Below are 13,751 nucleotides of genomic sequence, written 5' to 3'. Positions count from 1 at the left end.
ACCGGAGTCCCAGGCTCCTGGAGCATTCTTCCTTCTCTTTCCTGCTATATCCATATTTGCACAACAAAATGGCTTAATAATGTATAAATATCTTTCAACGTTAAAAATTACCTAAATAGACCAGTGCATCAGAGAATACTTTATAGGCATCGCAATTTGTGAAATAGCCTGAGACTGGAAATATCTCAAATGTTCATTTTTAAATGAATAGCTTAATAAAGCATTGAAGGGCAGCAGAATATGCCACCCAAAATATGAATTTAGGACATGACACCACAAAATATGCCACTTTGGTATATTGATTAATTTGAGCTGAAGGCACTTAAAAAACAGCAAATAGAGAGAGAGGGTCTCTCTGAGCTCCTCTTATCTGTCTAAGACACATCCTCCAAAAGGCACCTGGTTGTCATAAATCCCCTCCTGGGCGTTTCACTAACCCGGGAAGGCGGACTCATCATAGAAGAGGAAACTGGAAGTCCACACCACACCCACACAGGCTTTGTCACATTTATTCTTCTAAGTGCCCGTTCATCTTTCTTTCAAGTTACCTACTTTCCCTAAGAAGCCTACATCCCCTTCCTCTTTCTCTATTATGATGGCATTTAATCCTGAATTCTATGCCACCTCAGGATGTAGTCATTTTTCCCTGGGTCTTTTTCATGTATACACGGGGCATACATGTCAATAAACGTGTTTTTCTCTTGTTAATCTGTCTTTTATTACAGGAGTCTTAGCTAAGAACTCAGAAGTGTTCAGGGAAAATTACTTTTCCTCCCCTATAATACATCCACACCACGGAATACGGTGCAGTCATAAAGAAAGGATGGGGAGGCTCTCTAGGTTCTAACGTAAAGAATCTCTGTGATGTATTGTTAAAATAAAATAAAAGCCAAGTGCACAACCTGTATACTGTGTGCTACTAGTTGATAAAAATGGAATAAGAGATCTCCATAAATATTTGCTTGTAAATGCCTAGAAGAGTTCTGAAAAGATACAAAAGAATCGGGTGACATTAGTTGCCCCTGGGAGAGAACAGGGATGCCTGGGGACTGGAGTGGGAGGGAGAACTTCCTCTGACATCCTTTTGCACCTTTTGAGTTTTGAATCATGTGACAACATTACATATTAAAGAAAAAATTAAATTTAAAAAATCGGGACTAAAAAATAAATATAAAACATATAATAGGCAAACTATAAATACTGTAAAAATACTCCCAAATTTATAAATTCAGTTAAGAAAATTCCTTAAAATATGAACAATACAGTGGAACTGACATTAAAATACACCCACCATGGTGAGGGCTTGGGGTGGGAGGTGGGGGTGGCTGGATGGGATTGATGGGGGGGAAAAGGGGACATACGTAAATCTTTTAGCAATAAAGATTAAAAAAATTATACCCACAGTTTCCAATGGCCAGTGCTGAGCACAGCATTGCACTTTCTATGAGCTTCATCCTTGCCCTGCACGGTATCAAGGGCAAGCTAAAGGGAATAAACGTGCTGATGATGTTATTTTTCTAATGTGATTAGAGCTGGCAGTCTTCCACTGAAGTTATCTGCATTTCTTTTCTTTTTGGTCAGAGACACGTTTATTGTGGATTATAATACCACAAACCACAACCTTATAATGATCAGGAAATAACAACACAATTAAGGAACTTCCTGGTCATGAAAACCAGTTATGAAAACCTTACATTTAGACAGATGTCTAACTGCCCATTCAAAAAAGCTGACTTTCACTGTCTTTACCTCATAATAAAAAAACTTTTCATTATGAAAACCAGGAGGCACAAAGTCATTCTGGGATTTCAGACATTTTAGGATTATTGGGTAAATTTTAAAGCTATAAGGTAAGCAGAAGAGCAAATAGCACTATTAACATGTTGGAAATTGCCATTAGAATGTAATGTGTTTCTTCAGTTTGGATCCAGTTTGGGATTTTGTTCTTCTACACAGTAAGCACCCCCAGAGACCTCAGTAAAAGCAAAACTATCTGTTTTCATTCATTAAAATCCGACGTGGAAACCGGCAGAATTACTCCTGCCCCAAGCACAGAGCCCGCCGCCGGCCCGGGCCCTGGGTCCAGGGCCAGGGAGGCTGCTCCTCTCGCGCCTGCCCGCCTCCGCTTCTCCCTGCCCCGCTCCAGATGTTCACTCCGTCACATCACCGTGCTCATTTGGAAAAGTGAGAGTGTTTTGTTCTAGAACCACAACCAAGTGTTGCCTAACCTCGCTCACCACTGTGCTTTTTATCAAAGAAATCCAAGCGACTGAGAAAGATGGATTTGTGCTGCCCTTCCCAACTTACCTTCAAATCTACTCACTGAATAGTTCACAGCCAGACAGATGAATAGGAACACTCTGTGTCCTGATATGAAACAGTCTCTGTGGTGTTACAGGAGGGCCAATATTTACAAATAAGACATTTTGTTTCATGTTTTATCTTAACTCTCCACTTGAATTTTATATTCTATGGTATATGTTTATCTTTTATTGAGAGAGAGAGAGAGAGAGAGAGAGAGAGAGAGAGAGAGAGAGAGACATCTATTTGTTGTCCACTTACTTATGCACTCATTGGTTGATTCTTGTATGTGTCCTGACTGGGGATCGAACCCACAACCTTGAAGTATTGGGATGATGCTTTAACCAAAGCTACCCGGCCAGGTATATGTTTATTTTTTTTAAAAAAGAAAATAAATACCACCTCCACTCCTCCACCTGCGCTCCCCACCCCCAGTCTTCATGTAAAGTTGACAACCCAGAAGATACACTGAGTTTATTCTGTGGCTTCCACTAGCCCTGCTGGCATTGTCCTTACTCTCTGGTAGCACAGTCTGAGGAATAGCCTATTGCTAACAGGGGTCTTATTCCATGTTCTGACAACTGTGGCCTTGATAACACATCCTTCCTCCAAGGCCTACAAGGCTCTCATTCTTATCTCTACACAAACCCCCTTTCCCAATCAATTCCTGTCATTCCATATGGCAATCCCCCTAAGACTTTAGAACCCACAAATTCTGCTGCAAACAGAACCAGAGACCTTTCTTACATACCTTGGCAACCTACATCTCTCAAAAACCCCCAGACTTGAACTGTCTCTGCCTGTAGGATGAGGGTCATCCTCCTCACCCGCTCTGGTTTATCTAAATTTCTGATCCATCACCAAGCATTTTTTTTTTTTCTCTTCAAGTAACACAAGCACCTCTTCCTCAAATGTTGCTCTTGTTTCTAAAGTCCTTCAGGGAAGATGACCTTCTTTCTGCCTTCTTCCATTATGTTCCCACCTAAGTCTTGCCCTCCTCATAGACATATTAATCTTGCTATCATTATGCAGATAGTCCCAATTCTTTATTTCCCCTCATAAGACCAAATTCACTATCTTCAGATCTTCCTGAAGCTGCATGAGCTCTAGGCTCAACCCAGGAAATCTTTGTGTGCCTCCCATTGATTCATTCCATCGGAAATCCTGGCATTACTGCAGACTGGCTAGGAGAGGGCTGCTCCCTCCTTTCACCAGGATTCCTTACTGCCTGGTCTTCCAGACTTGTATTCTACCTGTCGAAGTTCTGTCCCTTTAAGGGAAGCCTGTTCAATGAGCTCTCTGTCCTGCTCCTCACAGGACTTTTCCTCACGGGATCTGTTCTGTGGACTGATCTAGAACCTGGGGAGTCTGGGCATCCCGAGAGAGAAACAAGCAGCTGGCCTAAAGGTTGGGTTGGGACTAGGGTTAGGTGAGTGAAGCAAGTTTAAGGTGAGTCATGCAAGTTCAGGGTCTTTTATTTAAAATTCTGTCATTATTTAAAATTTTGATATTTTGTTTGTCATGAATTTTTGCACGTTTTGACTTTATGCAGCGTTGTGTTAAACTACTACTCATCTTGATTACTGAGTTTTTTGACACTCCTTTAAATGCCTGAAATGAGTGCCTAACTCTTCTCACCTAGTCTGGACCCTTCTCATGGGTCTGTCTCATGGTCAAGGCCAGCTTTGTGAGCTTGTGATCTGTGCAGTCACCTAGGACCTTGAGCTTGGTGTAATGATCCACTGCCTTGAAATTCTTAGTTTTTTAACAAAAGGCCCTGCATTTTCATTTTGCCATGGGCCCCATAAATTATGTAGTTAGTCCTGATCAGCAAAGTAAAATTAAAATAAAGTGGAAAAATCAAGCCTTGTGTGGTTTTTTTTTCTCTTCAGGGAAAATTTACAGCTTTCTTGGTTCATTTTGTCATTCATTCCATTTTAACCAACTACAACTGGGCTCTGTCCTCACAGTGCTTCCTGGTAGAAACACTGGCCCTTCAGCTGCTTTGCGGGGAGGGGCGGGGGGAATGCACACTGTTTCTCTCTGGAACTACGTCTGGGAGACTGGCTTGGTTCTGTGATTCATCAGAAATAAGAAAAACAAACACTATAAATGGAGAACTTGAAAAACAGGTGGGCACCATCTCCCCACCCAAGAGAATGGATTTAAAAGGAAATTTGTTTATGAGATGAGGTTTTAAAAAGCAACCTGGAGAATTTAGCAAAGATGTAAATAAACAACTCGTCCTTGGATTGCATTAGGCTGCAGAATAAATATATTAACCGGCGTCAGTCAAAGTCTGCCTCGAACCTGACCTTGACAAGACCCAGTGGCTAGTGCTGTTACCATCCCTCCCCCCAAACATCAGGCAGTTTTCTCTAAGGCAAGGCTACCTCAAAACAGGCATCCAGGCTTCCCTCCCAAGTGAAGGTAAGCAGAAGCCTATCAGGTTTCCTCTGCGCCCTGCCTCCTTGACAGCGCCCCTGGAAAGCCTGCGGGCAGTCAGGAGACACCAGCCTTGTTTTTATACGGTGTAGTCATCTATGGGTAAGCACACATCTATTACCCACCAGGGGTACTGACTGCTGGGTCGGCTGTGGTCAATTCCCATCATGTGCAGAAACAAGCCGATGCATTTAAGCCTGGCCACCAAGGAATGTGCAGGCCCTGCAGGCAATAGAGCTGGTGGGAAAGAAAGGGATGTCTGTGCTCCAGGCCCTCCTCCTGGGTTGCCAGCATCCCTACTGGGGAGAGGGATTTTGGATTTTCCCTGTCCTCACATCTTCCTCTTCCTTCCTCTGTCCCCCATCCTGTCCCCAGCCTCCCCTCTGTGAATTTATGAAGCATTTCCAGCATGATTATAATTATTTCACATATTTAAATGTCTTACTACATAGACCACACAAGAAACACAGCCTATACCAAGGCAATTGAAGTATTACTGAAAGGTGGTTAGTATAGCCTTGCATAGTACTTGGATGGAATTTTAAGAATTAAAAGAGAAAATCTTGCCTCCCATCTTTGGCAGACTACCTCAATGGCATTCAAAAATCATTCCTGGCACTGAGGGCGTGCCACCTGCCTCCCCACCTTCCCTAGCCTCCTGCACTCCCTGCTGCTCCCAGCCCACACCGTGATCAAGGAGCCCGCATCCTCTCTGTCTGCTTCTTCCCTCGATACTCCCGCACGTGGACGTTGACTCAGACACAGACGTTTCCAGTGACTCAGAATTACAGGCTGAACTAACACCAACCACTGACCCAGAGTCGCCTACGTCCCTAGACCTCACTGGTAGTGCAGAGTGGACCACTGAGGATTACTTAGAGAATACACAGGTTTGGGAATGGTCTACGACGTGGAATCAAACACCTCCAGCTCTGTGGAAGAAGCCACTGAGGAGGCCACAGTGAAAGTCACTGGTGATTATTTGGAAGAGCCCATCACTATAGCGCCAGAGGAGCCCAGCACCTCCACGGAAAGCGATGAGGTCACCTCAGCGCTCGTTTAAAATGAGGCAGATTCTCCATTGGCTGTGATCTTGGCTCTGCTAACCACAACTGTCTAAGAAGATTCTGAGCTTCTGCACAAGCCTGCTATTCCATTATAGGAGTGCGAATAATTGTACAAGACCAGTGAGCTATAGGATGTACCCAGCGGTACAGTGCAGGGAACTGTCCACAGGCAGAGGGGGTACATTCCTTAAACATGTCCCATTTAATATGGAGTCAATAAATATTCGTTTAAAATGAAAAAAAAAATCATTCTTGATTTTCTGAAAATAAATACTAAATCATATACAAGCTACTAAGTACTGAGGCAGGCAATATTCATTCTATATATTTTTTGTCTGGGTTGAGAGGGGAGAAACTTTTAAAAATGAGGTTCTTTGAGAAAATCACTGTGCTAGACACTTTATAAATGTCATATTATGTAAGTCCCACAAAAATCCTATACAATGGGCATTATAATTCTTATTTTACACATGGAAAGCTGAACCTCACAATAGTTCAGTTCACAGGCAGAAAGTGGTAGAGCCAGCTTCACATACAAGTCTTTAAAAGTTTGTGTTCTCTCTACTGTGTTATGATCCTCCCTTTATTATTTTTTTCTGTTTGACTTTAGATTGTTACTGGGGGTAAGGAGAAGTACCCTTTATAGTCCCACCTTTTTTTTTTTAAAATATATTTTATTGATTTTTTACAGAGAGGAAGAGAGAGAGATAGTTAGAAACATCGATCAGCTGCCTCCTGCACACCCCCCACTGGGGATGTGCCCGCAACCAAGGTACATGCCCTTGACCGGAATCGAACCCGGGACACTTCAGTCCGCAGGCCGACGCTCTATCCACTGAGCCAAACCGGTTTCGGCTATAGTCCCACCTTTTTATTCTACAGCAAGGATCCTGAAATGTTCATGCAGGGAAGCTACCCTGTCCTCATCTGAAACCTTTAGTTTATATAAAATTGTCAAAGGAATCTACCCAGGAGCCTCCGGCATAAAGCAGTCCTTCTTCAGAAAGTTATATAATAAGGTTTGTTAATCTTCACTGAGCATTTACAACATGCCAGCAACTGCCCTGGACTCTTTCTACATGGTCCCTTTTGATCCTCATAATGGTACTGTGAGGAAATGCCACTGCTATTATGCTCCCTGATTTATATGCAAATGAGGAAGCAGATTCAGAGGTGAGAAGGCCAGCCCGGCTGAAAGGGACCAGCCCCCTCCAAAGCCTGGGCTCAGAACCAATGAGCTGATGTGTGCCCTGGGCTGCTCCGGAGGGTAGACTTTAAATAGACACCTGGTCTCTTCCAAACCAAGACAAGCAACATCAAAGGTCCATGAGCCCATGGCCCCTTAAGGAGAAAACTGGACGAACGAGATCTTCCTAGGACAAAGTGAAGAAAGAGTACTTTTGCTTCATCAAACTAGGGACTGATGAGGAAATATTGTTTATTATTTTTTAAATGTGCAGGAAGGACTCATCTACTTGAGCAGTGACTATGTCATTGTAGTTAGGAAAAGAGCTAAAAGGTACCAAAGATGGTATTTGAAAGTTAGTGACTGCAGGCTGAGCTGTAACACCACTGTAAATTATTTCATGATGAACATTTTTGTTCATAAAACTTTATATCTTTGAGTGCTTCTTAGGATCTAATCTAAAAAAATAGAAATACTGGGTGCAAAAACTCTTCATTACAACATTGCATATTGATTCCCACTAGCTCTGCATGAATGTAGATATTCAACTGCATTCAAGTTTAGTTTTTTAGAGGGCAAACTTTTCATGTCTAGCAAGTGAATTTTCACCTGTCCAGCCCAATATAGGATAATAGTTAAGGGTGTGAGCTCAGAAATCAGACGGCCTGGGTCTGAACCTTGGCTTTGCCATGTGCTAAGCTCTATGGTACACTTCCTTCAGTGATAATGTGGAGATAATATATACTTATATGCAGATTTTGAAGGTTAAATTATGGCGATATTTGTTAAATGTTTAGCACAGTGCCAGACACGATAAGCATCCAATAAGTGTTAGCTATAGTCCTTATTGTTGTTGTTATTGACATATTATTTAATTTGGAAATAAGAGGTAATGTAGTTCCTCAGCTCTATTATGGCTGTCTGCAGTGGATGAAAAGGATTATAGCTTGCTAATTTTTTTATTTAGTTAATGATAGGAGGTGGCAGATTTCTTTAATAGAAATACTAGAACTGAGGGCAACATTGTTTAATATACATCGCAGGCATCTTCATCTATGGCTTCTGAAAATTAAGAACCAAATGGTCACAACCAACACTTCAAACTGTTTATTTTGGTTGAAGGGGGACATTGTGTTGAAAAGTTGGTAAAATGATATAGTTGTAAATCGGTTGTGTTCCATACCTATTTCTTAGACTTAAGTCTTTTAGTTCCCTTTAAGAAAGCAAAAATTGTGCCTTGTTTGCATGCTTATTTTAACCCACTGAGGCTTGGCTAAGATGGAGCTACCATGAAAATGACCAAAACAAATTTAAAAAGTAGACCTGAGAGACAGAGGGTGTTCGTGATAAGAGTGGCATTCTCCCAGGCTTTTAGATTGTGTAGCAAAATAAACAAGTGGCAGGAAGTCAGGCACCTGAAATTCCAGCATGGTCTTCCCCATATTGGACTCCAGCATGTAGTGATAGGCGCCGATGCTGGTGCTGGGGTCGTCAGCGTCGTCCAAGGTGCCCTTGGGAAGGAAGCAGAAAAGGGATTTGAGGGCCTGAGACCACATGGAAGCTCCCTCCCCTCATTTGGGTGATCACAAATTAATGCCATGGCCCTACAGTGATCCTTCTATTGGCCTAACACTTCAGGTGTGTATTCCACAACCAAGTCTCCAGTTGATTTGGCATAAAAATCCTTAATCTCTCCACGATTCAGAGGAAAGAGGATTTTGTAATCAATTTGAATCTGGCACTCCATTAGATTGTTGACTGATTATATCCTCACTAAAAGAATAATTATCCCAAAGCAGAAATTCCTGTGCCCTCGCACAGGGTTTTGTTGATAGTGGCGTTCATGTTCTAGTGGTTGCCCACGTAGGCTGCCTTCAGGTGTTATTGGAATCTTGAAATGATGACCTTGTTCTGGTTCCAATGATAACCAGGCAAGATTATGTAACTGACAGGGAAAGAGTTCTTCAGTTGTATGGACCATTCACATTTTACTGCCATGATTCTTCATGGGAGCTTTTCATAATATGCTGGTGTTCAGCCTGGAGACATGGATCTTGGTTTATATTTTTTTACTTCCGGATCACTTAATCTTCAGCAATCAAGGTGGGTGGGTGATGTGTAGAAATGAAATTCTCCTTCAATTTGGTTAGGGGGGGATGGCAATGAAAAAGCTAACATAAGGTCTGGGGCCTGCCCTTCAATATCCCCTGGTCTTGGATTCCTGAGAAAGTGGGCAATGACTTTGTGAGGCTGAACATACGACTGCCGACATCAGATAGCAGCAAATTTATAACTTTTGAATGCAATAACATTAACACTGCTGCTGAAATATTTATGTTGGCTTTTTAAATATCCCAGAGGAAATCCATCCAGAAGCCTGCAAATCTTATATATTTTCTTTCCTTAGAAATTTCCATGAAAAAATGATAAATTACATTTACACTGAGGGCCCCTCCCTGCTCCTGAGTAAATTCCACACATAGAAATCAAGCATCATTTTCCTAACTTCTCTTCCTCAGAGGCACTTGAAATGTGCAGGGCAGCGAACAAAGGCTTCCTTTCATCCTCAGAGCAGATATGGAACAGAGCTCCTGAGGTCTCCAAGCCAGGTCAGCCGCTCTCTGCCCCTCCTCTCTCCTCTGTGTGATAAGAGCATTTATGAGGGGAAAGAAAAGGAGAAAAAAAGGTAACTGCTAGTGTGATAATGTCTCCTTTATTATTAACAGCTACTCCAGAATGACCGAACCTTTAGTCAGAGTGAGGGAATCAGAGAATGAAAACCTCAGGTCGGGTTTATCCAAGCTAAAGACAAGCCAGGAGTTGACTAGCCCCTTTGGCAATGCCGACTTCCTGACCTTGGGGGACATACAGGGCGACAACTGCCACAGTGGGGACCCAAGGCTTCCTCCGTGGCTGATGGTTTGGAGGCATCAAGGATCAGGAGCTCCACATAATTCATGGGGTAAATTGCCTATGCCTGGATCGCTGGGAAAACATCCTAGCTAAATTTCTAAGACAAAGTGTTTTGCTCATAAGCACTTTGTATTTAGTTATTACAAACATTTTCAAAGCCCTCTGAAAGAATTGATTAAGTATGACAATTCTAATAGTTAACAAATATTGGGCATAGAGCTTTCCCCATATCTAAGCAGTCAGCGTTTCCATAAAAACACAGATTGCAGCACCCCATGGGGGTTGAGGGGATTGGCACTTTTAAGAACTTCACATCAGCCGAAACAGGTTTGGCTCAGTGGATAGAGCGTTGGCCTGCGGACTCAAGGGTCCCAGGTTCGATTCCGGTCAAGGGCATGTACCTTGGTTGCGGGCACATCCCCAGTAGGGGGTGTGCAAGAGGCAGCTGATCGATGTTTCTCTCTCATCGATGTTTCTAACTCTCTATCCCTCTCTCTTCCTCTCTGTAAAAAATCAATAAAATAAAATAAAATAAAAGAACTTCACATCATTTGTAAGATTAGTTAAGTTTAGGGGGACATGAGCTATTTTATCTCTAGAGTAAAGCAGTGTTTAATTGTATGTGGTCTCAGGCCCTCAAACAAATCAATGCTCTTCAAACAGCAAACATTCAAATAAAGAAATCAAGGTGGATCAAATTATCTACCTTGATTTAAGGCTTGGTTAATTGTGGTCCAGGAAGGTTAAAGAATATTATTGAGATGAAGAATAGGGAGCCAGTTCCAATTTTGTGATTTCCAGTCCAAGGGTTCTTTTTGCTGAAAATTAATGATTTAATGGATAAAAATTAAATCTGCCCAATTCTTTAAAAATGTGCTCACTTTCGCATCTCCCATGATTCAAAGGCCTCAGTATTCTCAGAGCAGCCAGCTCCTCCCTTCCCTGGGGTACTCACGCTGGTGGAGGCAACTGCTTCCTGCACACTCTCCATAATGAATTCCTTGGTGATCCTTCGAGAGGGCAGCTCATTGAACAGGGAGTTGATTAGGGCCACTTTAGCTGCATCCCGCCTGGCCTCGGCTCTGCTTAAGCAGCACTTGAGAAGGGGAGGAGAAGGGGAGTCATTAAAGGATTCAGCATTTCACCATTTTGTTCCTACCTCAGTGGGTCTCTAGACATTTCTATTCATATATTTACTGTCTGTACCTCTTCTTTCACACCCATTGCTAATCCCCTGAAGATCATACAGATTTTCTCTCAGCCCTAGATTCCATGCAAATGTCTTGGTTGGTCTTCAAATGCTGTTTTTGGTCTCATTTCATAGTCATTGAATGGCTACTATGCACCAGAGGCTTTGCATACTGTTAATAAATAATCACAAAAGTCATAATGGCTACTTTTATGTGCCAGGTAATTATATTCATTATAAGGGCCTTCCTCAAATCTTTATTTTGGAGAAAAAAAATGTAAGGAGAGAAGGAAACTGGGAAATAATTAAGACAGAGGTTCTGGGGTCAGGCTGTTTGGCTTCAGGCACTTGCTAGCTGAAAGACCTTGGGCAAGTTAGTCTCTCTGTGACTCAAGTTCTGCCATCTGTCAACTGGAATAATAGTAGTCCCTCCGGAATAGGTTTGAGGATAGCCTCAATTAGTTAATATAGGTAAAGTAGTGAGACAACCTTACACATGGTAACACTCTATGAGCACATTCCAGTCTAATACTTTTTACCTCCAGGTTAGGACAAAGGGGCTGCTGTCAAAATCTATTGTTTTTGCTTTTCCAGCACTTATCTTTCCACCTTCCCTCTAACAACCATTCCTTGATTTTCTTGAGGGCCACCCTTTCCACTTTGGTTTCCATCCACACAGTTTGGTTCAACATTTGGCCTGTCTGAAGTTAGGGCCCATAGGCAGTCCATGATTAGTAACTCATTAAAAATAAATAAATTCATTTCTCCCAAATGTAATATTGCTCTCCTTCTTCCCAGCCTGGCTTTCCTGTGGCTCACACAAGTCTGCTCAATATATCCTGATTCTTTCCTGTTAATTATTTTATTCATTCTGTCTCTTTCCTTATCAACTACAACTCTTACTCCAGTTCTGGCTTGGCATGGACCCTGGGAGTCCCGAGAGAGAGAGAGAGATGGAAGTCCTATGAGAACGGCACTGTCCCCAGAGCCCACCCCTGTTGGAGGACCCCAGAGTGTGATGGCCTCTCTCCCACAGCTCCTGTGAACTGTCCAGGGTCCTAGACCCTACGCCAAGACTCTTAGAGGGAAACAAGCCAGAAAGAGAAGCCCAGGCCCAGGTCCTGGTCACAGGGTGGCTGGGCACCGCTGTCTCTGTGACTGTGAGACCGGGGATGCCAGAACTTTGGGGTTTATTTCCTAACTGAATAAATGGGGATGGTGGCCTCTTTGATTTTAAGGCTCCTGATACCTAAAATGCATGATTCTCAGAATCAGTAGTGCTCGGTGACTGATGTGAAAGAACAGAGCAAGTACCAAAGGTCCCACGTCATGTTGCAGTTTCACGGCCTCAGTGGCTTGGTAGCACCCCTGGGCAAAGGCCACGCCCCTGTGGTTTGCTTTCGGCACATTGACCATCCCTGCACGGACCCAGGGACACTCAGAACTCCCAAGTGTGTCATCTAGAGGCCCAGACTCTCCTTCCATCTCCACAAATCCAGATTAGCCTCCTGAGGTCAGGACCTGGCCCCCTCTGATTTCCTCTTAATGTGTCAGGACCCTAACAAAACAGAACGATTAAAAACAACACAAAGAGATTTCCAACATCACCTCTAAATAAAGAATTAAGCTGAAGGTCTAAAATGTATGTGAAAAACAGTTAGGGTTTTTCTCCAAAGAAGACTTTGGGGTAGCGTGAGGCAGTAAGCAAAGCCATTCAAGGTTTAGACCTCTCCCAAGGTGCAGGCCACCTGTATTAAATCGTGAGGCATGGCTTTGCATTATGGACTTGACTGGGAATTATTGGATGTTGCGTTCTGAGTCAGCAGTATCTCACTGAAGCATGGGTGCCGCCTCTTTTAGGAAGTCTTCCCTGATCACTCCGAAGGTGGGCTGGGAGGACCGCTGTCCATGAGAAGCACTCACACACGGTTACATAATTGTCTGCTAGCACCTGCCCCCAGACTCCAGGCTGTGAGCACCCTAAGGGCAGAGTCTGTGGCTTAGTCATCTTTAAGTCTCTGGACCTACAGCACAGTTTATTGAATAACTAAATGCTGCCTAGGAAATTTAAACACAAATCGCTAATGCACCTAATAAAATGCTCAAGAAATCCTCTTAAAGAGGAGAATTAAAGATACATATTTACTATTTTTATTTTATTTTCTTTCTTTTTTTCATAATTACTATTTTTAAAAAGTCCCTTTTAAATATACCCTGTGTACTATGCATAATCCAGTAATGTAAAAATATATTAACATGTGAATTTCAGAGGGATAATTGGACATTAAGTTCAGACACTTTGAGATTACCATTTTTGTCTGAGTACAAGATACGTTTATTATTCTTCGGAAAGTCAGCTCCTCACTAAAAAGCAGAGAAAGTTTCTGCAAACAGTACCTGACAGTATCTATAGGAGCAGCTCATTTTAATAGGAATTTGCTTTCCAAAATCTATAATGTTGCTGTTGGGGTTTCAGAACTTAGATTCAGACCTGGGCACTCTTAAGAAACTTTATATAACTATCTAAATGATAGCAATTGAAACGGTCCTTCCTAGAGGGAGACCCAGTAAACACTATTTAGATAAAAGAAGCTATCTATTTTAAATAAGCCCCACTAAGTACCAGATCAAAGGCACCGCATACACTTAC

The 13,751-nt window shown here is 42.5% G+C and overlaps 2 protein-coding genes across 2 annotated transcripts in view; one reads left to right on the top strand and one right to left on the bottom strand.

Moving 5' to 3' along the window:
- LNPEP (leucyl and cystinyl aminopeptidase) overlaps positions 1 to 13,751 on the top strand; it is a 192,168-nt gene that overhangs the window by 135,146 nt on the left and 43,271 nt on the right. The gene's annotated exons all lie outside the window — the stretch shown is intronic.
- Positions 1 to 13,751, bottom strand: part of LIX1 (limb and CNS expressed 1) — a 46,286-nt gene that overhangs the window by 2,652 nt on the left and 29,883 nt on the right. Inside the window, exons 3-4 of the mRNA XM_008144520.3 lie at positions 10,868 to 11,008; positions 8,415 to 8,510 (exon numbers count right to left, since the gene is read on the bottom strand). Of these exons, the coding sequence (XP_008142742.1) occupies positions 8,415 to 8,510; positions 10,868 to 11,008 (237 nt within the window). The remainder of the gene's footprint in view (positions 1 to 8,414; positions 8,511 to 10,867; positions 11,009 to 13,751) is intronic.

Source organism: Eptesicus fuscus, chromosome 4, assembly GCF_027574615.1.
Source record: "Eptesicus fuscus isolate TK198812 chromosome 4, DD_ASM_mEF_20220401, whole genome shotgun sequence".
In the NCBI taxonomy this organism is placed as follows: Eukaryota; Metazoa; Chordata; class Mammalia; order Chiroptera; family Vespertilionidae; genus Eptesicus; species Eptesicus fuscus.
Note: the sequence above shows the minus strand (reverse complement) of the source record. Positions and strands in the feature narration are given on the sequence as shown.